The 25,598-nt window shown below is 35.3% G+C and overlaps 1 protein-coding gene across 2 annotated transcripts; it reads right to left on the minus strand.

Annotated features, from left to right (window-relative positions):
* Positions 1-532: 532 nt before the first annotated feature.
* LOC129949324 (uncharacterized) lies at positions 533-23,620 on the minus strand. Of its 2 annotated transcripts, none has more exons than XM_056060715.1 (8): positions 23,506-23,620; positions 19,631-20,912; positions 15,709-15,855; positions 14,492-15,587; positions 14,292-14,422; positions 5,860-6,271; positions 2,263-2,393; positions 533-2,191 (listed from the first exon to the last, which is right to left on the minus strand). In XM_056060715.1, exons 2-8 carry the CDS (start codon positions 20,441-20,443, stop codon positions 1,976-1,978), a joined length of 2,946 nt encoding a protein of 981 aa, XP_055916690.1. In that variant the 5' UTR covers positions 20,444-20,912; positions 23,506-23,620; the 3' UTR covers positions 533-1,975. The 2 variants fall into 2 exon arrangements, with proteins under 2 accessions (XP_055916690.1, XP_055916689.1); XM_056060714.1 differs by lacking the exon at positions 23,506-23,620 and adding an exon at positions 22,027-22,689.
* Positions 23,621-25,598: the final 1,978 nt, after the last annotated feature.

The following is a 25,598-nucleotide window of genomic DNA, read 5'->3' on the forward strand; positions in this document are numbered from 1 at the left end:
TGTCTTGTATCGTTAAAGAGTGCCATTATCCCTGGATGACACTTGTATTCTTGGTATTTGTATCACCAACCATCTTTTATGGAACGATCACACACGCAGTGTCTCCAAAAATGCCACAAGATTTTTTGGTTTTCTGAGGCCGTTATCTTAATGGTTTATGCTCTAGAGAAATAGCCAGTTACATTCCTCCCCTGAAACAGTTCAACCGTAATACTCGTGCTTCTAGGAATGCTCATCAATATATCCTCGAGCCCAACTTCGGCCATACTGTCAAGTACCGAAATTCCCTCTTTAGCCGTACTATGCGAATTTGGAATGCCTTGCCACACTCTGTCTTTCCCAACCATTGCAATATTCAGGAATTCAAAACCATTGTAAACATAATATGGGCAGTATTATCCCCTTGAGTGTGAGCTTACTAAACAAAAAAAAATCTCTTAGTCAGACATATTTACTTGTTTAGCTTTCGACTCTCATTTTTAGAATTAGAACTTAAATTTTCCACAAACAGTTAGTTAAATAACCAATAGCATAAGTTTCAAATAATACTTTATTTTCTGAAAATGTAAATATTGTTTTTTTTGTTTTTCTTTTTTTTTTTTGCAGAAACCACGAATGCGGAAACAAATGTGAAATAAAATGTCGCTTGAATTTGCACAAACAAAATAATCATTAGCCGCGGATGAAAAGTTAATTATTAATTATCATTATATTAAAGTGCTCTTTTTTGTATATATTTTTCTTTCTTACTATATTACAATTTTTTAATTCTTTTTTTTTTTGTTTTCATATAAAAATAAAGCAATGCATATATGATTCCTTAATTTTCAATGTTAAAATATATTTTATAGATCTAAAAAAATACTTATTATATGTTTTAAAAGTATGTATGTATGTTTTTTTGTTTAATAAAAAGTTGAGAGCATTAATTTTATATTATTTTTAATATTTTAAAAATTTCGATTTTATTTTTTGTCTCTGTTCAATGCATGTTCTTCTTATGTTTCTAATTTGCTTTTACATGATTTTTATCTGTAATCATTTCGTGTTTAGTTAGTTAATTTGAAAAATGTTTAAATATGAGAATAATTTGAAATATTGTTCGATTTAGTACATAACTACGATCCAAATGGAGGGCTTTATATATATAGTATACATAAAGTAAGAGAAGGTAATTCTATTATCACACATTTTGCATATTTTAGGCAAGAAACTTTTTCACATTAGTTTTTTTAGTTGTTTTCTTTTTTACAAATATTATTTGTTCATTTTAATTTTAATTTTTTTTGTTTATTTTGTATTTTTGATTTAAAATTGTAATAAGTATACGGTCTAATAAATATTAAGGTTTTAAGTTTAATACATGAAGTAATTGAGTTAAAAAATAATTAATAAAAAAAAAATTTTAGTAAATTCGAAGTGTAATAATAATACTAAGTGTTCATAAGCATAGTGGTTGTCATGACATTCAGCTTAGGCCAAAGGAATTATGTACAAATTCTTTTTTATACTTTTAATTGATTATATTCCACTATATAAGTATATATTACTGAATGTCAGTAAGACGTGTTTACTTCTACCAAAGTTAAACTAAGGTCAATATTAAGTACATGATTTCTTGTTTTTATGATTGCAGAAATCATCAATCGTCAGTGAATATTAATAATAGTTAATTAATTATTTGATTCCTTTAAAAACTGAGTATTTTTATTTGTTTGTTTTGTTTTGTTTAATTTTAACTTTTAAATATATATACTAAATAAATACTAAAATACTCAAAGTAATTTGATCCATATTTTCTTGTTTTTTTTTTCTTTTGTTTCGTTTATAAAATAATATCATGTTAATTGTCAAATTTGATTTAATTGCTTATTGGATTTATTATAAATTAATGCTGTTACCTTAGAAGTTAAATTTGTTCGATTTTTAAATATTTGTTTGTTTGTTTGTTTTTTTTTTTTTTTGTATAACGCTATTAATTTGAACGGCTGAAGTTAGTATTGTTTTGAAGTTTTACTTGGGATTCATTTGATACTAAATTTAAAGGTGAGTTACAACCCTCATTCTCATGACTGCTATTATCGCTTTCAGTTTCTCCGTTTCGAGATGTATTGCGTTCTTTTTTTATGTCAACTTGTATTTTACTGTCGACTTGAGTATTTTGTGGTGAGCACAGGTACTGTGAGTAATGCTAAAAACATGAACACAAACAAAATAAATATATTGCAATAATCAATTAAATTAAGACAAGAAGAGATTTACCTGTGAAGGAAAAGTGGCATTGTTTGGATTACTGGAACCCAACGCCATAAAAAAACTGCTATTTTTCAAAACTTGAAGGTCTTCTTTCTGGTCACTTATATCTGACGAGCTAACTGCAGCGCTTTTGTTTCCTTTAATTAAAAAAAAAGGATTTTATATAGTTACTAGCTGACCCGACAAACTTTGTGTTGCCATATAAATAATTTCTAGAGAATATTTTAATAGAAATAAAAAACTTATTGTAAGTGTGTAAGGATGTGGTATATAAGTTGGAGAGTTAAAGAGCACTGTAAACGGTGACAAAATATTAAAATAACAAATCACCAAACAAATGTTTGATGAGTTCAAAAACTCAGTTGGATAATTTACAGCATTCGGTAGCATCACAAACTGTATCAATAGATTTGTATGACACCAAGTCTCCTGTTAACAAATGTTGTATCTTGAGATTTATTTAATTGACATCCACATTGTTTGCTGCTAAAATTGCTCTTTATGCCATCCACTAATGATTTGTATATTGTCTGTGACATCGGAAATATCTGGTCAATAAGAGCATCTTGTGAATCAACAAAATTGGAGAAATCGACAGGTAATTTTATGCATCCAGTTTCATCTGTAGTAACTTTTTCTTCCGTCGCCTTTATCTAACAGTTGTTTTGAGAATGTATCAACGGATGGATCTTGAAGCATTTAAACGAACATATTTACTTTCAGTTGTACTTTTTCAAAATTACCCCACGGTGGCAAGCGTTTATCTCATCAGCGTACGTGGAACGCGGAATGACGGGAAGTGTTTGTCTGAAATCACAGAGTGCCGCCAAATAGTCTGTCGTTGTTTTTTTTTATAAATATCTTTCAATGTCCTGTTCAATGCCTTAAGCGAATGTTTGTGTGCCATAGTGCATTCATCCCAGATTTTACACTGTTTCAGCACTGTGACCATGGATATATTAAACAACGCATCTAGGTTATTTTGAATATTTAGTGGCAGTTTAAATACTGAGCCTCCATCCAATAATGTTGCCGCAATCCCAGAAGATGCAACAAACAATGCGGTACCATTACTTACTTACTTACTAAAGGTGGCGCTACAATCCGAGGCGAACCACCTGAGCCGCGGTCTTCCTCTACTACGCCGTCCCACGGGATTGGATTCGAAGACCTTACGGGATGGAGCGTTCATGTCCATCCGCTCTACATAACCTAGCCATCTAAGCCGTTGGACTTTAATTCTGCTAACTAGGTCAGTGTCGCTGTACAGCCCCTACAGTTCGTCGTTAAATCTTTTCCTCCATTCTCCATCTATGCGTACGGGACCAAAAACCACCCAAAGAATTTTTCTCTCGAAGCATCCTAAGACGCTCTCATCTTTCTTTGACAGGGTCCAGGCCTCAGAGCCATAAATGAGAACCGGGATGATGAGTGTCTTATAGATGGTTATTTTAGATGCTCGAGAGAAGACTTTACTTCTCAATTGAATTCTAAGTCCGAAGAAGCAGCGATTTGCAAGAGTTATTCTTCGTTTGATTTCAGCGCTGGTGTTGTTGTCTGTGTTTATAGCGGTGCCTAGGTAGACAAAGTCCTTAACTACCTCAAAGTTATAGCTATCCATGGCGACGTTTTGTCCAAGACGTCGTTGTTCAATGTTCTTTTTTGATGACAGCATATACTTGGTTTTGCCCTCATTGACCACTAAACCCATCTTCTTCGCTTCCGTGGCAATGCTCAAAAACGCTCCACTGACACCACGCTTTGATCTTCCAATTATGTCAATATCATCTGCGAATCCGAGTAGTTGGATGGACCTTTGGAAGATTGTCCCTCTATTTCCTCGATCGCGCGCTTCCGTGTTCTCTTTTTTTCCATCAAAGAAGCCGGTGTTCCACTCTCCTTTTCTGCTAGTAGAGCCCACGAGCAGCTCAGTTTATTCTCTGCCACGCCGTTTTATATGCCTCTCGTTTCGCTGAGTGCGCTTGCCGGCATTCGTCTTCAAACCAGGGGTTTCGCTGTTGTGGCCGCGTGAAACCTAGCACTTAAGAGGCGGCATCTCTGATGGCTGCAAGGCAATGTTGCTACTGGTTTTCAATTCTTAATGGGATTCTTAATAGGATTCCTTAAGAGGTTACTAGAGACTCGATCGGAAAAGGACATGGCAGTCTCTTGTGATTGTAGCCGTTTAACGTCAAAACTTCTCACAGTACTTCCTTGTTTTGGCTTGGACGAGGATATCCGAAGCCGTACCTTGGCTAGAACGAGGATGCGGTAACATGATTTGATTGAGGTACAAAGTGCCGAATCCATGCTTTAAGAAGCAGCCCCTTTATTCCATGTTTTACGGTTCGCTGAACAAGCCTATTGGTGGAAATTGACCAGGCTCGCGTGGTTCACTTTTCCTAACGAACCACTTAATATCGCTGTATCTACTTCTGTACAAATTCCTTCGACATTCTCATATATTAAGCAGCCGCTGATTGCCACATTTTGGGACCTTTCGGGTGTATGCAAAGGAACAAAGCCTCGTAGCGCAACGTACTTAGCACTCATGGCGTTTAACGTGATTCTCTTTCAAACGATCAATGACAACTGAACCTTTGTTGACAATGCATCAAGGACAAACCTTCCCTCTATCGGCTCGCGAAGGAATTAGAGCGAAATCTTGCATTAACTGCTGTTAAAGTCGACCACGCTCTTACTTGACAAACTATACCTACATACATCCATATAAAGTCCAGATGCCACAAAAACTGAAGCAAGCTGACCATTCACAACGTCGTAGATACGTCGAAAGGTTGCATAAATAATAGGGTGGTAGGCGGCAAACAAAGTTCACTCATCGAAGAGGCACATTTCTCACTCGGTGGGTATGTTAATAAACAATTACATCCACAAAAAGTCACTGTTTGGTGCATTTTTTGGTCCGGATGTGATTGCACCTTACTTCTTCGAAAACGACGATGAAACGACTGTTGCTGTCAATTGGGAGCGACTTTTTTTTTGCTTGCTATTGAAGAATACGACTTGGAGAATATGTGGTTTCAACAAGAAGGTGCCACATGCCACACAACTCCAGCGAATATGGCTTTATTGCAAAAGACGTATCCTGGCCTCGTATTTTATTTTAATTTATGATAAAAAAGATCTATCATACATACAAATATTTTATATGTTTTTTATTTACGTTTACTTTTGAAACCCCAAATGGATAACCCTGTACAAAAAAAACGGTGAAACTCGGAAGCAGTAACTTCATGGTGTGGGGTTACTTTGCTTTGTTTCGTTAAGTAATGGAACGATATTCCAAATTCACGTTAATCTTGAGCAAGCAATAAAGTTATATTTTGAATGCTCCCAATAACGATCCTGAAATTGGTTAGTGCTTGGCTTCGCGACCATCAATTATCCGTGCAGGAATTTATGTGAGGGGGTCTAAAAAACTATTTAGTCACAAAAGATTTTCAACGAATGGGTTTAAATACAAAAGCAATGGAACATCATTGCGTTTTCATGCATTCGATTTCGATTTTTTAATTAATAATTAAAATATTAGAACTTTTATAAATAATGCGTTTGATTATTATTACTGTTTTAACTTACTTTTTCTTCCACCCGTTTCACTGCCTTTCGGACGTCTTCGCCGAGTGTGTATTGTATCGCGCCTCATCGAATGTGGTCTATTAACTCCATGCAATTTGAAATACAGCCCGCAAGCATTACAAACCATTTCACCTCGAATATTTCTTCGCCAAATGGTAGTTGTGAGTGTTCCACAATTCGAGCAGGACATATCTTTTTGGCTGCTAATAAAACTTGAATTTTTGTTCTTAGATTTGTCTCCTGGCGTATTTGTCCAGTTACCGCGATCTAAATTATCTTCAGAGTGATGTTGGCTCTTAAATGTATGACCTGCATTTTCAAGTAGATCTTTGCAGTCAGATTTGCTGGGCCAGGCCTGTTTCCTGCGGCCAGTTTTCATGTTAATAGACAACTTTTCTTCTGCAGCATTGTTCTACAAAGAGTAAATTGAAAATACTTGGTAAAAGTACATGTAATTGAATTTTAAAGGAAACATCTTTAAATTAATATAATAAGTATTATAAAAATGAAAAAAAGACAGAAACATTACATTACATTTCATTATACTCAGCACAGAGTAGAGAGAACACATCACCTTGAGCGACTAGACTATGTAAGGTGTTAAAAACACAAGACATTAATACAAGACAGAAGGACAGAAGAGAAAGAACAACAGACAGAAAGAACACATGACAACAGCACGCGGTAGGTTTCCAGACGGCCGGCCCCCGCATCTGTGTACTAACCACGCTCACTGATGCTTTATTTCGGCGATCGATGGGAACCAAAGCTTTATCAGTGACTAGGCTTTTGCCAAGACAAAAATTTGTCATCTGAGATGTGAAAATTAAATTTGGAAAGGTTAATTGGTAATTAGACAATTTTAAATAATCTCATTTTTTTCTGCAGTTTACACTAATGCGAGTTCCATTGGATTTTTTCATGACAGTTCAGCTAAGAAATGGTTGATGCTCATGGAGCTTGAATCAATCTATAATGTATAGATGTTTCTTTACAGGATCTTTATATGTTATGTATAATGTTTTGTTCCAAGCAACTTTTAATTCATTAACCTTATTCAAAACTAAAAACTGCTACTCTATATAAAAAAATTTGTTTTTGTCTTGAGAAATCTGCATACGTTTGTAATTCAAACTATTTTAAGCTGGATAAAAATTAAGCTAGGACAATGGTGCTCAAAAGATAAACGATAAATATTTTGCGTATAAAAGACAAGGGAAGGACAGTTTCTGACATATCAAAGCTGTGCCCAGAAAAGTAGTTTATAACGCGCTTCAGCATTTTAAAGAATTTGGAACCATTCAAAACATCGAGCGATGTCCTCGTGAAAGGAAGACCACACCAAAAGATGACAAAGTAATTTATCGTTTGTCAGCCAAGGATCCGTTTCAGAGCTCCATCTTCAACGAAGTGAAAGAAAATTATAATGTCAACATATCCTAAGGGACGGTAAGACGTCGATTAAATAAAAAAAATGTACGTGTTTGCGTTTCCCAGCGTAAGCCACTCGTTTCAAAAAAAAAAAAACCAAAGCCAGATTAGAGTTTGCAAAAACAAATTTGAACAAAGCACTCAGTTTTTGGAAAAATGTGCTTTGGAGCGACGAATCCAAATTCTGTCCGTTTGGTTCAGATGGCAAAATGTATGTATGACGTCCACAGAATATAGAACACAATTCTCGACATACTGTTAAAGCTGTCAAAAATGGTGGTGGGAATGGTATGGTCTGGGCTGCATTTTCCTGGCACGGTGTTGGTCCAATAGTAAAAATTGACACGAAATGGAACAACATGTGTACAAAAGGATCCTGGTACACCTTGATTTCATTTTCAGAAGAATTTACCACTTCTTGTTGCTAGAGGCATTCCTGATAAAATTGTTGCTGTAGTCCTACAACAACGCAAGGTGTTTCGTTTTGCACAATGAACAGCTTTCCGATGCAGAGACAGGGTGATGTATTGTCACCGATTCAATTCTTGCTTGCTATTGATGACCTTATGACTGCTACGGTGGATGAACACGAGAGACTGGGTATCCAATGGCGCCTGAAGGAAACATTAAGACATTTGGACTATGCTGTTACCGTACCAAGTTAAAGTCATTTGAGTCCAACGTAAAATCCGTTCTGCTTGCGAAACGTGAAGTGCTCTGCTGGCATCTCGAGTAGGTTGCAAATTTGTTTGTCAACCGCTGTCTACGTTACATCCTGAACATCCCGTGGCCACAAACCTTATCTAACGATGAACTATGGCTCAAGACTGGGCAAAACAATTTGGATGTTGACATCGCGCAGAGAAAGTGGCGCTGAATTGGCCATACATTGACTAAGCCGGACGACAACATAGCAAAGCAGTGCTTTCAATGGAATCTACGCTCCAGGAGGAGTTAAAGTGCTGCTACTAGCAGCCGGAAACGAAGAAGAAGAATGAAGATTTATGCATAATAATTACCCTAAGCACACATCACAACTTGTGACGATTTGTTAGAGGCCCATAAAAATAACAAGTCGCCAGCGCAATCACCTGATCTTAATCCGATAGAAAATTTGTGGAATGATGTTGAACATACATTAGAAGTTATCCATCGAAAACTGAAAGTGTGTTAAACGAATGTCCAGATAAAAGAAGTTGTTTTAACAAATTTTACAATTCCTTTTTTACAGGTATAACTTGTACAATGCTCTTTTCGGTAAAAACATATATCCCACCATTTTACATATATGTAAATAAAATAAACTTGTAGCTTTCATTGCAACAAAAACTTTTAAATACTAGATTTTTCATTTCAGCAAATAAACCGCCAGTTATAGCTATCATTTAAATCGATCCGGAAAAAAATTGAATTGATATTTGACGGTGTTTTACTTTGATTATAAATGAAAATTATATATTGATCGATCGGAAATCACAAAAAGAATTTTTGTTGAGAAAAAAAAGTGTAATTGTTCATTTATTTTTCCTTAAAAACAGCTGATACTTTTATGTTCAAAAGTAAAACGAATCGTTCTGATTTGTATTAAAATTTCACACAATTCCAATGACAGATTTCTTTCAGTAAAAATTGTTCAATGACAGACATTTTTAATCATAGCTATAAACTACCTGTCAAGAAAATTCAATGAGTGTGTTAAATTCTTGTCCACCACTGTCCTCTCCTCTTCAATCTCTTACTTTAAAACTGAATTTTTAACGACCATATGAAAAGCAATGCGATCTTCTTGAACGAAAATGGATAGCAGGAATTTTAATTGGCTAAAAGCATAATATCTCCAGTTTAAAAGGTTTTTGCGAAATATATTTTTGAGAGGGCGAAAGCCAATCTTAATTTCAACCAGCCATCTGAATAAGCTGGTCTCCGATTAGGCTTTTCAACAATGGATCATTTACAAACTGTAAACCCAATAATGGAAAAATGGAATTACTACAATATTATTATCTACTTTGCTTTTATCGATTTTTCTAAAGCCCTCGATACGGTCCGACAAAAATTTTTATAGAAAGCACTTTTAAAGGAGGTACAGCACTGCACGCTTAAAAACGGAATCTATCGGACCAGAATTTAAAATTTCACGAGGTTTAGGCAGTTAGAGTTGGAAAAACGACTAAAAATAAATGAAAAATATCTTTCATCCTTCGATTAGCAGATGATATCATTATTATATTAAAAACTAGTGAAGACCTTTAAGCTATGACCAATGAACTATGTTATAAATGTACAAATATTGGCTTATCAACAAATCAATATTTTTCACGGGTACTGCCTCTTGCGAGGAATTGACAAATTCTCCAAGAGTAATTCTTTTCATGAAAAGCACTTCCTCAAATTAGCCAATCGGATTGGACTCAAAACTTAAGGTCCCGTCCATTCCTGACAACATTACTCGCACACCGAAATGGTTGAGAGTCGTAAGTCACTAGGCCCTAGCTCGCATAGGACTGTTGCGCCACAAAATTTATTTATTTATTTTATTGGGTAGTTTTGTTTAGATAACCGAAACCTGTAAGGACAACAGCCTCTACTCAACAAAACAGCAGGCTATGGCTTGGTAAGGAGTATGCACCAACTCATCTGCAAAATATTGTCAGAGGAAAGGATGCCCGATAAATGGTAATTCTTGGGAAAAAAACAGATACTTCAAATGGACACAAAATACCTATTCATCGATTATATCTTTAGACTAGAACTTGTCTAGTTTTGGTGTCGCTGTTAAAATTGCGTTGAGAATGCAAACTGCTTCATCAAGGTCGCACAAGATTTCTTCGATTCAAAAAAGAGCTTTAGGACAAATCGATGCACTGTTGTGCTACTTTAGAACATTATTCTAGAGATACAGGTGAAAATTTCACTCTTCAACACTAGAGACACAATGTTTCAAAGGGTCTGTCGTTCTTGTTTTCAAGATCATATTGAAATAATTTGATGATCAAGGAGTGATGTCTGTAGCATATTTGTAAGCATTGAGACGAAAGAAGAAAATATGGACTTAATAGTTGTGTTCACCGAAGTTTTGTCTAGATCAGAACAGCAAAGGACAGCACAGTTTCGTGAGAAACGTTAGATCGAAGAAATACTCTTGTTAAACGCTGTTTCTTAGGAAAATTAAGTAGCAAAGTCCTCTCTCGAGCACCTCAAGTGTCCCTCTATAAGATCCTTATCATCACCGTTCTGTTATACGGTGAAGAAGCTTGGACTATGACAAAACCAGATGAAAGCACCTTGGGTCGTGTCGAGAAAATTTATTTGTGTGATCTACAGCCCTAGCCAAAAAAAAGTCTGAAATGGGCTAGTCAGGTAGAGAGCATTGAAATGCTCCGTCCCGGAAAGTCTTACAATCCACGTCCACAGGCCAGCCCAGTAGAAGAAGACCAAGTATCAGGTGGCCCAAGTGGAAAGAGACCTCACCAACTTGGAGTGCGCGACTGGAGACATCTAGCTAGATGAATGAGGCCGTAGTTCAAAAAGAAGTGAAGCGCCTTAAACAAATAAGCAAGATGTGAAAAAACAGGTTTCAATCAAAATTCGCCTTTCCCTAATTAAACATTATTTGGTAATGAAAATTAAAAAGCTTTAAATAATTCTGCTCTACTGGAACCTCCTTGGCTCATCGACTCTAATTCCTTTATAATTAACCTCGCATCTCAAAGGAAAACCGATACAAACGTTAAAAAAAAAACCTCACAACTGAGGACGGTAGCACGATACTTTTTAGATTACTTCCACAAACCGCATCCATTTTAACTGCTGAAGCCTTTGCCATTTTTACTGCCATTCAAGAGGCTTTAAAAGAAGAAAATAAGCAGATTATAGCCTCTCTACGATCAAAGCTGTCAAAAATACCAACAACAACTCCACCAATCTCATCAACAACGTCCGCTCCTTATTTGTAAATTCAAACCAGAAAATAAGACTAATGTGGACGCCTAGACACGTCGGCATCCTTGGCAATGAGCTCGCGGATAAAGCCGTCAGCCTCGCAAGCAAGTCACCAACCTACCTCTATAATATTTACACCAAGAAAGACCTTGCGAAGAACCTCAGAAGAAAACTGACCAGCACCCAAGAAAACGAATGGAGATAATACAATCACCACTATGTAGGAGTGAATCCAACTAAATCGAAACCTATATACCCTACAAAACAACAAAACTTTATACCTCCATACCTCTGAAACCCACCTCCACCTCCTCAAAAAATAACCTCCTCCCATTTGTCGTACCTGCAATACTACATCTGACCTCCAACACCTACTTCAAAACTACAACAGAACTAAGCCTATCATAGTGAAAATTCTAAATGGAAACGACATTATCCAAACGCTAAAATATCCAAGTTATATAATATAATTAAGTTCAATGATATTCTCCACACATCCACAAAGGAACTTGGAATTCTCCAGATCAATCTACCGTCAACCAGATTGACCATATTGCGATCGACGCCAGACACTCTTCCAGCATCATTGATGTACGAACTTTCCGAAGAGCTAACATCGACTCGGACGACTACCTCGTTGTAGCCAAGGTAGCACTTTGGGTTTCCAGACCTAAGGCAAAACAGGGAGGTGCTGGGAGAAGGTACAACGTCGAACGGCTACAATCGCCAGAGATCGCCAAATCCTTTTCCGACCGAGTTACAAGTAACCTCTCTCGAAGTTCTCTGCCGCCAACACAATGTATCGAAATCCAGTGGCAACATTGCCAAGATGCAATTAGAGATGTCGCCTCTGATGTGCTGGGTTTCAAGCAGCCACCAACAAGGAACCCCTGGTTTGATTAAGAATGTCGGCAGGCAAATGCAGCCAAACAACAGGCACTCAAAACGGCGATGCATAAAAGGACGAAGAGCCGAGTGGAACGCCGACTTCTCAGAAGGAAAAAAAAAGGGCATGAGAAGCGTGTGGTCGAAGATGTTGAGAGGTTTAAAAGCAGGAATGAATTTCGAAAGTTTTATGAACAGGTGAAACGAAATTCACAGCTACATAAACCTAGAACCGAAGGTTGCAAAGACAAAAGTGGAAACATCATAGCGGAACCGCAACCAATGCTGAGGATATGGAAGGACCACTTCTGCAGACTGTATAACGGCGACGACAAACTGAATTCCGCTGTCATGCAGGATGATCCATTCAACATAGACGACGAAAGCCAACAATCTAGTCCTCCCGACTTAGACGAAGTAAAGATTGCCATATCTAAGCTGAAGTCTAATAAAGCCGCTGGAGCGGATGACTTGAATGCCGAGCTCTTTAAAGAAGCTGGAGATAAGTTGGTTAGGAGCATGCCCCAACTTATATTTAAGATATGGTCGGAAGAAAGCATGCCCGATGAATGGAACCTCAGTATTGTTTGCCCGATCCTGAAAAAGGAAGACACTCTAAACTGCACCAACTATTGAGGAATCAGTCTACTTAACATCGCCTATAAAATCTTCTCTGCCGTAATATGTGAACGTCTAAAGCCCATCGTCAACAACCTGATAGGTCCTTATAGGTGTGGTTTTAGACCAGGAAAGTCCGCAGTTGATCAAATATTCACATTACGGCAGATCCTGGAAAAAACCCAAGAACACCAAATCTACACCCAAAATCTTTTCATCGATTTCGAGGTCGCATATGACAGCATCTACAGGGACATGGAGCTGTATAAACCATGTCTAGTTTTGGCATCCCTGCCAAACTCGTTTGTTGTACAGGATGACCATGGAGAATTCACGCTGCTCCATAAAGGTTGGAAACAACTTAACAGAACCTTTCGATGTCAAAACAGGTTTTAGACAAGGCGATGCACTGTTATGTGATTTTTTTAACATCGTGCTTGAAAGAATAGTGCAGAGCTCACACGTCAACACCAGAGGCACTATCTTTCAAAAGTCTGTCCAATTACTAGCATATGCTGATGACATTGACATAATCGGAAGAACTCAGCGTGATGTCAATGGGGCTTTTATGAGTATTGAGGCAGAGGTGGCAAAAACATATTTAACGGTTAATGAGGGCAAAACAAAGTACATGCTGTCGTCAAGAAAGGACATACAACACCGACGTCTTGGTCAAAACTTCACCATCGACAGACGTAACTTTGAGGTAGTAAAGGACTTCGTCTAGGCTCCGCTATAAACGCTTAAAACAACTCCAGCGCTGAGATCAAACGCAGAATAACTCTTGCTAACCGCTGTTTCTAAGAATGCAATTGAGTGGTAAAGTCCTCTCTCGAGGGACCAAAGTGTCGTTATATAAGACCCTCATCACCCTAGTCCTGCTATACGGTGCAGAAGCATGGACTCTGACAATAGCGGATGAAAGCACCTTGGGTCGTTTCAATAGAAAAGTTCTTCGTGTGATCTACTGTCTCGTATGCATCGAAGGGGAGTGGAGGAGAAGATGGAACGACGAGCTGTACGGGCTGTACAGCGACGTGGACGTAGCTAGAAGGGTAAAAGTCCAACGACTAAGATGGCTGGGTCACGAAGAGCGCATGGAAACCAATGCTCCGGCCCGGAAAGTCTTTGAATCCACACCCACAGGACAGCGCAGTAGAGGAAGACCGCGGATCAGGTGGAGCGCACAAGTGGAAAGTGATCTCACCCAACTTGGAGCACGAAACTGGAGACATCTAGCTAGGGACCGATCTAGATGGAGAAGTTTGTTGATGAGGCACTAGTTCACACAGGACTGTAGCGCCACCTTAAATAAGTAAGATATTCTCTTAGAAATTGAAACCATTACATAAATGTATAGGTATGTATAAAATAAATTATAGAGCGGAAGGACTTTGCAGCTAGAAGTTCAATAATTTTATATTAGGATGTAATTTATTACTTGTTTAATAAATATGATATAAAAATAATAATATTTATTTTTTAAATTCCTAATCTCTGTAAATATAACTAAATTTTATTATTATTATATAATACTATTTTAAGATTTTGTTTACCTTAAGTAAAGCTATTGGCTCCTCGGGCACATTATTAGCTTGGTCACCGCCAACAGGTAGGGGAAAGGGAAATGACCTACAGTTTATCATTTGTCTGAGCAGTTGTGTAGCATGACTTTCCTCACCATTAACTATGTTAAGCAAAAAGCAAAACAAATTTAAGTTTATGTTGATATGATATATAATATTTCTAAAGTTACCTGCAGTATGAGCTAAAGCTTGCCAAAGTTGTGTTGTTGCAGGATCTGTGCCATGTTCTTCAGATGAAACACTATCTAAAGAATGTCGTTCAATTATATCATCGTAATTAGTTGCGCTTTTTTTGGACGGACGATCAAGTTCTTCAATATCAAGAGATCCAATATCCATATGCAGCCGCCCCGAGTCAGAACTTTCTTCTGAACCACTATACTGAGGTAAAGCAGCTTTATCGATTTCAATACTTTTTTTGACAATTGCTGTCACTTGTACATCGTGCATATTGTTACTACTACTACTGATTCCTCCTGCTGTTGTATTATTGCTTAAATGTAGCAATGGTTTACAAGAGATAGGGGCTTGAGACATTTGACGTTGAGTAATATCTTTTTCTTTGTTTAAGTTTAATATTTTGCTCCCGATTATGCTTACTTCTTCTTCGTTGGTTTGTTTACTGGCATCTGCTGTTTGCTTAGATTTTATCACAGAATTATTAATACATGTATCATTTGATGGGGTATTGAGATTCGGAGACTGTGGATTCGAGTTTGGAGGAGAAATTATAACCTTCTTGCTGATGTCCATTAAAACTGCAGCGGTTTCTAAGTGTTGTTGCAATTGTGTTAGGTTTTCGATAGACAATGCTGGGTTTTGAGGGATTGATGTGGTGTGGGAAGATTTAGTTTGTTTAATTTCATTATCGAGAATGTATTTTTGTTCGAAATTCAATTGTTGCTGTACAATGGTATCGTCTTTTCCAAAAGTTTCTGCTGATTCTTGCGGTATATTCTGATTGATATTTGTGTCAACATACTCGGATTTTATTAAAGGTATGATATAAATGGAAGGTGAAGTTGATTCTTTTGTATCATTGGGGTTATCAATAGAAGAACCAAGGGAGGACATCTGTGGCAGTTTAATACTTTTTATAAGTTTTGTGTGTACATCGTTCATACGATGAAGCTTATTAATGTTATTTTTATTTGAAGTTTTACTTAGTTCAGTTAATGCTGTAGCCGCCATTGTTTCCGATGTTTTACGAACGGAACAGGGTTTAAGTACCTTGTTAAGTGTAACAGAAGACCTTCGTTTAGATTCCTATATAAAATAATTTCAAGAATATAATTTTAATTATCGAACAATGCAATAGATTTTTGATTAAACTATTAAACAATTCCTTTGTAATTATAATAATTTAATGGAAAAGCTTCTTACTTACCGAAATATTTTTAGATAAATGTTGTTGAAGAATTGATTTTAAATCGATCTGTGTTTTGAGTGCCATTAGGCGAAACTGGTAGCAGTCGCCTAGCTTGTTTCTGCATTCGTAGCATACAACTGAAGGAAGACCATCATTTGGTGTTACCTAAAAGAAATATTTAAAATACTATTTTTTTAAATGGTTTTTTTGAGTTACTTAAATCTAAAAAAGCAAAACTAAGTTTTTTTTTAAACCTATCTTAAGACAAGGAGAGAATGAAAATTTTGGAACTGCCCTAGAATTTTTCCAATGACAATTACTGAACAAGTTTGACCCTAATCTTACGCTAGATCAGATCAAGGTCACGATACAGACAAATAGAAACCTTATTTCTCATGTACATCTTTTCTGGTCTTATTTAGTATATAAATAGAGAAAAGGGTGAAATGTGCAAATATTACTTTTTTATTTTAAGACTCAAATGATGCAGTTAAAGTTAACAATTAAAAATATTTTTTTTTTTATAATTCACAAGCACTCAAGGGGTTATTAGTACCCTTTATATGTTTAGATTTAAACACAGTGCGAGCGTTAGGAAAATAGGGAAGGATTTAAAAGAAGATACCGGTGCACATTGGTCTTAAAGTTCTGAACATCAAAATGAGAGGGAAAAACAGAGTTGGCCAAAGCATTCTACATTCTCCATGTGCGATTTAAGAAAGAATCTCTATACTTGACAGTACGCCCGAAATTGAGCTCAAGGGTAAACTGATGAGCATTCTTAGAAGTGCAAGTATTACGGCTGAATAGTTTAAGGGGTGGAATGCAGATGGATAATTCGACAGAACATTGTTTGTAAAAATATCAACAATACAACGAAAGGCATGATACATTGCGGCGGTGTTCTAGCAATGTAAATGTTTCGTTTATAGTTCTGTCGCCTATCATTTGTAAAGCCCTTTTTTGAATTCTATCCAAGAGATTGAAACTTGTTTTAGGGGCACCTGCCCAGATATGCGAATCATATTCAAGCTTTGGACGGATGAAAGCTTTGTAGATTATAGCCAGATCAGAAGGGGTGAAACATTTCTTGAATCGTCGGAGAAATCCTAAGCACCTGGCAGCATTTTTGGTGATATCGAATATGTGATCTTTCCATAAGAGGTGATCTGTAATAAACATACCAAATACTGATAGTTGATTGGTTTCTTGGATGCAAGTGCCACTTATAGATAGTGGCATCGGGGGTGCGTTACGCTTTAACGACAGGAGACAGCATAGAGTTTTCGAAGCATTAAATTCTACACGGTTTTTGATTCCCCATTGGACAATGCTGACAAGATCAGAATTTAATGAGCTTATCATACGCTGCCGTTGAAGTTCCACTTTCGAAGGACAAGGGTGTGAATCTAGAAATGAATATGAAAAGCTGAAGGTACTGTCGTCGGCAAAACAGTTTAATGGATTAGAAGTGACAGACAAGAGATGATTTATGAATAAATGGAAGAGAGTCGGAGACAAAACGGCGCCTTGGGGAACACCAGTATTTATTTTATAAATTTCAGACTTGAAACCATCTAATAAATACAACTTGTATTGAACGGTAAGAACGGTAATTTCTTATCCAACTAAGAAGGGATTCATCAAAACCAAAGCACAAATTTTCGATAAGAGAGGTTAGTGTCAAACTCTACAGCGCAACTACTCCCATAGAATCAGTGAGTAATGTCAGGGATGGAGGGGACCTATAGTTGTATGCTGAATCCGAACTGATTAGCTTAAATGCGCTCTTTATGCCAAGACTTGTTAATTCCTTGAAAGAGCTGTGAAGAGACTTTCGCTGACTGACAGGAATAAAACCCAAGACCAATATCTTATATGACAGTCGTACGCACTAGGTTAGATTGGTCGAGGTTGCTGGACTGGCAATTAATGAAGTTAATCCCCCACTTAAACCAATGTAGACCCCTTGTGATACCCTGAAGTATTGCACTTCCTTAAAAATTTAATATAAACCTATGATATCTATGGATTTTCTTACTCTAGCCATTTCAAAAATTTGATAAAGTCCAATAGGCTGTTTCCTAAAATGTCTTCCAAAAGTGGCAAACACTTTTTTATTTGTTATCATCTGTCTAAGAAGGGAGATCTGCATTGTCTTACAAGTTAAACATCAACAAAGAATCGGTTCGCAAGAACTAGAATTTGAACATGCGAAAGATCTGCGCAAAGATGGTGCCTAAAGTTCTCACCCATGAACACAAATAAATGCGGAAATAGATTTGCGGAGATCTCTTCCTCGTTCGCTGTGCAAGTTTTCGGCCAAAAAGGAATCCCAAGGTTGCCTCACACACCCCATAGCCCCGATATTGCTCCCTGAGGCTTTTTTCTATTCCCCAAGATGAAGTCGCACCTGAAGGGAACTCATCATGGCAGCGTACAGAAGGTCCAAGAAGCTCTAACCGTGGTGCTAAACGGGCTAACTTCGAAGGACTACCAAAGGTGCTTCTAATAATGGGAGAAACTTTGGAATCGTGGGAGATTATTATTATAGTAAAAATTTTCCTAAAACTTCATTTTCTTGTCTTTTATTGACAAATTCCCTAACTTAATTGCCACACCACGTATTCTTGCTCTTCACTGCAGCCGTATTTTCTTTTTGTTGTAATCCAAAATATTGTTACTGTTTTTATGCTCACAAGCAATCGAGGAGATTTTTCGTCTAGGTGCATAAGCGAACCAAATCTAGGTTTGTCGAATTTGGCACAGATGGTACAGATTCTAAGGCTTTTCAATCTTTCATTGATTTTTGAAGTATGAATGTTTTAGTTCACAGGATGGGATGTTTATATTGAAGTCCTAACCACGAACCATCACGCCACGGGTAATTATGCGAACAATTAGGAAGTCTACACAAATATTTGAACTTAAATAGATTCAATCTAAGAAATTAAATACATTTGAATTTTTGGTGATAATAAAAAAGTTTGAATAGGAACTTTGTATCAGTTAAATTCAAGAGTCATAGTTTTTCTTAGTTATTGAAATGTGCACCCATTTATTAAAGTTGGGTTAATTTTATTATTAGAATTGAAAAGCCCTAAAAGGTGGAGATTAATATAAAATATATATTATTATAAAATCCTTATTCGAACATTTAGTCCTGTAACTTTATAATGAACAAAGAAATTTATCTACATTAAAAAATTCCTTTGTACTTTATTGTACGTTAAAGTTTAAGGTATCAGTTAACTTAATGCTTAAAGAACTTGTCTAGGAATCAGTTATAATAGTTTTAACTCCAAAATGTGTTTAAAGATATATCGAAATCACAAGAAAAGTCATACATACATAAATGTATATTGTGAATTTTACTCAAAAACAATTGATTGCATTCTTCACTTCTTCAAACGACGATAAGTATATACCTTCAAAATACAATCATTCCAAAAAAAAAAAAGAAAAAACAAAATTCTTTCTCAACATCAACACAAACATAATGCAATATAATAATGTAAGGAGATAGACGAAATAAATATCAAGCTTTTAGACTTACAATTGAATTCAGAGCATTAAACTTAACCATACTAATCTTATGACTCATAACAACACGCTTTTGATTAAAGTATGAGATAATTTTTCTCCGCCAACTCAATTAGATCCGCAAAGAGACTAAGACAATTTCTATCAAAACAAAATGAGTTTCTTCTTAATCATGAAACTATCAGAAATGATTATTGCTCAAAGAGTTAAAACTAAATCTGTAAATGGGAACATTTTAATATTTTGCGACACTAAACAAAATAGAATGATAAACAGAAATGGAAAACAATGTTACAAATATTATTTTAAGGTACCTTTACATAAATTATATTATTAGGTAGATACCTATACCTGTGTAAATTATAATAGTTTAACATAATAAAGTGAATTTCTTTACCTTAATGGACAGGCAGTTATATATCTGTCCGATAATATCTGATGATGAATCATCATCTTCATTTTCTTCTCTTGTATCCGCCGCAGTAAATCTATTAAAACTTTTTTTGACATCACCACTACCTATCTCGGTTTCCGCTGTCGAAGCGGTCCCCGAACCAGTAGAAGGCTCTAATTTAATTTTCCATGTTGGTGATGGTGATGGTGAAGCCGTTTTGGGTGAAGGTATATGATGCGCCACATTTTCAGCAGATTTTGTCGATGTTGTTGATGGCACAATTGGTGTTATTGATGATAACGACTTCACCTCTTTTTGATTTTTAATTGAAATTCCCTCATTTATATTTTCTCGAATACTATCGTTGCCACCGTTTATTTTGCTTCTACCTACACTCTTGAGGTCATTGCGGTCCAAAAAAGTCTGCTGCTGCTGTGACTGTGATTTTGGGGAGCTTGTTGGTAATATTTCTGGCAATAACAAAGGCGAAGATGATGATATTGAATCACCGTCACCATCGCCATCGCCATCACCGTCCCTGTTCCCGCTCCCGTTCCCGTGACCGTCAGCTGTTCTTCTATTTGATAGATTCTGCTGCCCCTGATAAGCTTCTGATCCATTTCTTTCATCAACAAACTTATTTGTTTCAGCATTATCATGGAAATACTTAGCTTTCTTCGATTGAGGTTGATGGTGACTCGCATTATTATTGATACAAGGTGAATCGAAAATGTTAAGCTTTTCTACATCGTAGTCATTGACCAGACTCAGGCACAACCGACAAACTTGATAGAACTTTGGTGGTACATTACACATAATTACTTAGTTTGTTTGATATTATTTTCGTTTTTAATACTTTTTTTTTTAATTTTTAATTGGTATATGAGGAAATTATAACAAAATGAGATATATATTTTAATATGGGTTATATTTACGCGTGTAACATAATACACAAAAATAAAAATAAAAGTCTCTTCGAGTACACAAATAAATTTAAAAATTAAAAGTCCAAAAGACAAAACACACTAAGCTAGTTTATAACAAAATAATGAAGACCAATATTTTCACGTTTTTCTTTTAAGACATAAATTTATAATAGGCACCGACGATGATAATAATATTTTGCTGACAATACAGATCGAAGAATAAAGCACAGCCGAAAACAAAAGCATAGTTTATTTTATTGTCGAAATAAGTACAAACAAAGGACAACACACCACATAAAACAAATAATTGTATATTATCAATTTCAAATGTTATTATTTAAATCATTTTCTTCAATTTTCTGTGAAAATAAAAGGAATTGGAATATAATAAATAATTTATTAATCAGAAGAGTTTCCAATGGTAAAAGAAATATACCATTGTAAAACAAAGCAATCATATTTTTAAACCTGTATATTATGCTATACATAGATGAAGTATCAAGAAAAAGCGTTGCCAAACCAATAAATTTAAATTTAATAAATTTCAAATATTCACAAACGAACCTTCTCTCCCGTGGATAGCAAGAAATTGTTAACGTAATTTCAACAAAAATATTGGGGTTTCTTTTTTTATTTACTATTCTTGCGTTCTTACCATCATTTGATAAATTATCATCGTAACAAAGGATTTAGAGTCGTCAAAAATGCCTTTGATGTTTTATCCTCATTCTCACATTACGTACGTCACCGAAAATTACTTTTTCGGATAATCAGGATTAATTTGATTTTATTGAACTTAAAATTGAAATAAACAAAGCTATAAACGCCCAAAACGTTTCATTTAGAAGAAAATGGAATTCCAAGATCACCAACTATAAAAATATGTCCACACAATTCACTGCTTGAGAATGTCAGTGATCTACTGTCAGTTCCGCAAATGAGTCTTGTCTTGTCAAAAAGTTCATATTACCAAAAGCAACATAAATCGAACTTACAGAACAAATATCTGAAGCTCAAAACAATTTTAAAATAGTTCGAAATTTCAGATGTTTATAACATTTTGGTGTTTCACAAATGCCAGCTGTCACATTCTCTCTAGGTTTACAGATGATCCAAGTTTGTATTCAGTAATTTTACGACTTAAACAAATTAAGATGTCAATTAATAAGAAACAAATTAACTTAAATCAAAATAACAGATAATCATTCCAAATTTAATTAAAACATTCCGATTCCGTCAACGTTGTTCATACATAAATAATTTGTATTCAAATCAAAGCGAAATCTGTTTTTTTATGCCCATAGGTTATTTAAAAATCAATAAGACTCAAAAATATAAAAAAATTATATTAAAATTAAGTCTATGTTGCAATCTGGGGATAATTAAATTACACATCAACGAGAAAAACACTTTTTTTGTTTGGGTTGGCAACGCTTTATTTTCGAAAAGACATTCATTTGTATGTGTGCATACATAGGAATGGAGACTGAGAGCTCTTCAAGGCAATTATAGACGATGAGAGAGAGATGTCAAAATATCACTTTTTAGCCTGAATTATTTTATTTTCGCACTCGACTTTAAATTACTTTATTTCACAATAATTATAAAAAATAATATTCCGAAATTAAAACCAAAACACAACACCTTCACATAATGAAGAAATACACGCACATTTCCACTCAGGTGTACTCTACTTCTACATACATCATCTCTCTACAATCTACATGTATCCGAATTTTTATTTTCCTATTTGAAGTTTGAACACTCATTTCCAGTGCATTTGCACTGTGACTGTCTCCACTGTGTAATCGATTTATTTTCTTATCATTTCATTTCCACTCGAACTCGAAGAATTATATTGTATCACTTTTATGTGGGAAGGCAATGGGAATGGGAATGGAAAACACAAATATTTTATATTTCCAAGAATTGTATGGGCATGCGACGGCGACGCTTCCAGTCGTACTTTACTTTGCGTTGCGTTTGCTTTTGCTGGTTCTGCTTCTGGTTGGTCTTGCTCTTGATGTTGGAATTGGAAGTTGGAAGCTTGGAAGACCAAGACAGTTCAGCATATTATAATGTATATAAAATCATAGACCGTGGAGACGGAGAGCAACATATACATACGTATGCATGTATATATACCTGGGAAACAAATTATTACCCTGGTTACAAGACGAGATCGAGGAATCGAATCGAATCGAATTGAGATTTCGATCCAGGTATATGGTGGCACTGAATCGAGGAATCGAATTCAAATGGGATCGAAATGACATTTCGGTTTTATTTGTGTGCGTACTGTACTTTTAAATAAACTTACAATCTTAGAACAATGCTCTAAACACAAGGACGAGCGCCAAATTAAATTCAGCTTAGAACCAAAAATACTCCATTTAAATGGAATCTTTTTGCTTAGAACAAACAAGAGAGAAAAAAATTATCGCACGCACACAAGCAAAACCTCACACACCAATAACTCGATTCCCCGATTCAGGTTTACAAACAAATTTTCGATTCGATTCACCTCTTTCAGTGGGATCGGATCGAGTAATCCTATTTCGATCCGATCCAGGTCTATACGGCGCTAAATCCTGATTCAATTCGGATTCAATTCTCCTTGTAAACGCGGTAATTTACAAATGGTGTCGGGTCGGTGTGTAGGCGTATGAAAGAAAATTGATATACGGATACGGAATAAGGATTGGAAGAGCACCGAGAACGAGATTTGTATTGAGCTGTTTGCTGTTATCTTTATCTTATATCTTTAGCTTTACATTAAAAATAATATACATGAAAGTGCTCTGCACTGTTCTTGTATAATCTGTTTCTGTTTATTTACAAATAGGAACTTGGTAGTATTTTTAGTTGTGACACATTAATTAGAATTTATTTATACCATGACTTATCATCATGGACCACTCATTCATTAACGAAATGCAAACGAATTCTTACTTCTGACAAAACGTAACTCCATTTAATTATTTTATGATTGAGTTGAGACATGAAAATGATAATATGTCGTAGTCGAAGTGATAGTCGTGACTCAAAATAATGATATGGTTTTCCTAGGTTACCAAGCGAGTCCGCTCTTGATCCGCGTAAGTATTAACGTAATACAAAAGTTTGAAAGATTGTATTACGTGAACACATTTGGCGCGCTACAGAAGCACCAGCGCCCAACGGCATATTAAACCCAGTACAAACTGAAGCGGCCTGCTTCGGCGATCCAGTGTTTGGGGGTTATTTTTCGGATTTAAGATTGTAGAAATATATTGCATTACTTTAACTTAGCACGTATTTGACATACAATTTTTAGTTCATAGATATGTCCGGTACAGCGCAGGTTTTTCCTTGCATCAATGAAGTGCGAAAAGAAAAGGAATAAAGAGCAAATGAAATAGAAATAAATCTGTCTTTGCATGGACGTACATACAAGCTATGTGTGTTATTACACTCAGACTTTCTGTATGCTGCGCGCTTCGCTTATTTTCTTTTGAACACCCATCCCATTAATCCCGCGTTATTACACTAAGTCCGGTATTACATGGCGCGTGTTTAGCCTCGCGTGATTGAAGTGCAAAAGAGAAAGAAAGAACGAAACAGAAATAAATCTATCTGAACACGCACGGGTAGAAACATAGACACACCATATAAAGACCGGAAACAAATCTGTCATTCTGGTTTGCCTACAAGCTGAAACGTCAACTTCCATGCACCCTTAGGTCTAACATCAATTCACCACTGCTAACATCAATTCACCACCCTCTAAAGTCAATTCACCACGAAAATAAGGAATAGTGATGAGAATTTCTTAAGGGGTGGCACCTAGTGGCTACAACAACATTACCTATTGCATTTTTTGGGAAGAGTACGATAACTCAGGCGACAAAGTTTGATGACGGATTTGTATAGAACAGTTAAAAACAAGCATTTTTTATTATGGGAGTTTGTTTCCCCCCATTTAGGTGGTAGAAACATTTTAAAAAAATATGTAAGATAAATGGAAAAAAATAATAGTAATACTTACAACTAAGTTTCATAAATTTTTCAAAGCCAACACTTTTGTCTATTAGCTTTTTTTAAATCAAGTCAAAACTATGCAAATTAGAATAGTTCGTTGAAATCTTACATTTTTAAATAAATATTTATTAATCCAAACATCTCAGATGCCAACTTAAGACTAAAATCGAAAAACATTTTTGCTGTTAACTGTCATTAAATATTGTTAAACAAAGACCTTATAGTTTCTTATACATTAATCACTTATTAATAAAACAACAAGTTCCTACGTGATTGTATTGAAATGTAACATATTATTTAATATCATATTCTATGATCATATTTTGGTTCATATTTTCTAATTACTAATGGAACAGACGTGTTAATTTGCATAGTTTTTGAAAAAAATTGTTTTAAGCTCAAAATTTGGGCAAAAAAGGGTAAAAAAGTTTTGAAGTGTAATTTTTAAAACTAAGATTATCTATTATTGTTTTTAGAATTCATTGTTCATATTTGTTTTTGATTAAAAACTGAAAACTAGATCATTATATGTCTTCTTGTTCTTGAGATAATTATCAAAAAAATATATTTTAATTGAATTATTGTTTCCTTCCTAGAGTATTTACGTAGTCTTATTTTGATAGAAATAATCGAATATGGATTAAGGTATACCCAGGATAAATTATTTTTTCTTAAATCCAACTTATTTAAATGCAAAAGAAACTTTTGTAAGAAGAAGAAGTGGCAAGAAATTGTTAATTTTTAACTTTACTATATTTAAAAGTGTGTACTACGTATAATACACTTTTCAATTCATTTGTTGTATTATGTAAAGAAAACCTTAAATATATTAGCAAAAATGTAAAACATTGTTTTTTTTTTTAATTTTGAATGTAATATAAAGAGTTCTGATCCAGGTAAAATTAAACGTTCCAAAAATTATATTTTTGAATGTTTTAATAGTTCTTTTTTTGTCGAATTTATAAAAGTATTTTGATAATTACAAAACACTGAACAAGTTTTAACAATTTCAATATAAGTTTATT

Source organism: Eupeodes corollae, chromosome 3 (assembly GCF_945859685.1).
Source record: "Eupeodes corollae chromosome 3, idEupCoro1.1, whole genome shotgun sequence".
NCBI classification, from domain to species: Eukaryota; Metazoa; Arthropoda; class Insecta; order Diptera; family Syrphidae; genus Eupeodes; species Eupeodes corollae.

What these genes read in the sequence shown, in the direction of transcription:
- LOC129949324 (XM_056060715.1), bottom strand. Translation starts at nt 20,443, where the DNA reads ATGTGTAATGTACCACCAAAGTTCTATCAAGTTTGTCGGTTGTGCCTG. An exon ending in ATTTATCTAAAAATATTTCG is followed by an intron (nt 15,588 to 15,708) that starts GTAAGTAAGAAG and finishes TATTTTATATAG; the next exon opens with GAATCTAAACGAAGGTCTTC. An exon ending in ATGCCACTTTTCCTTCACAG is followed by an intron (nt 2,192 to 2,262) that starts GTAAATCTCTTC and finishes TCATGTTTTTAG; the next exon opens with CATTACTCACAGTACCTGTG.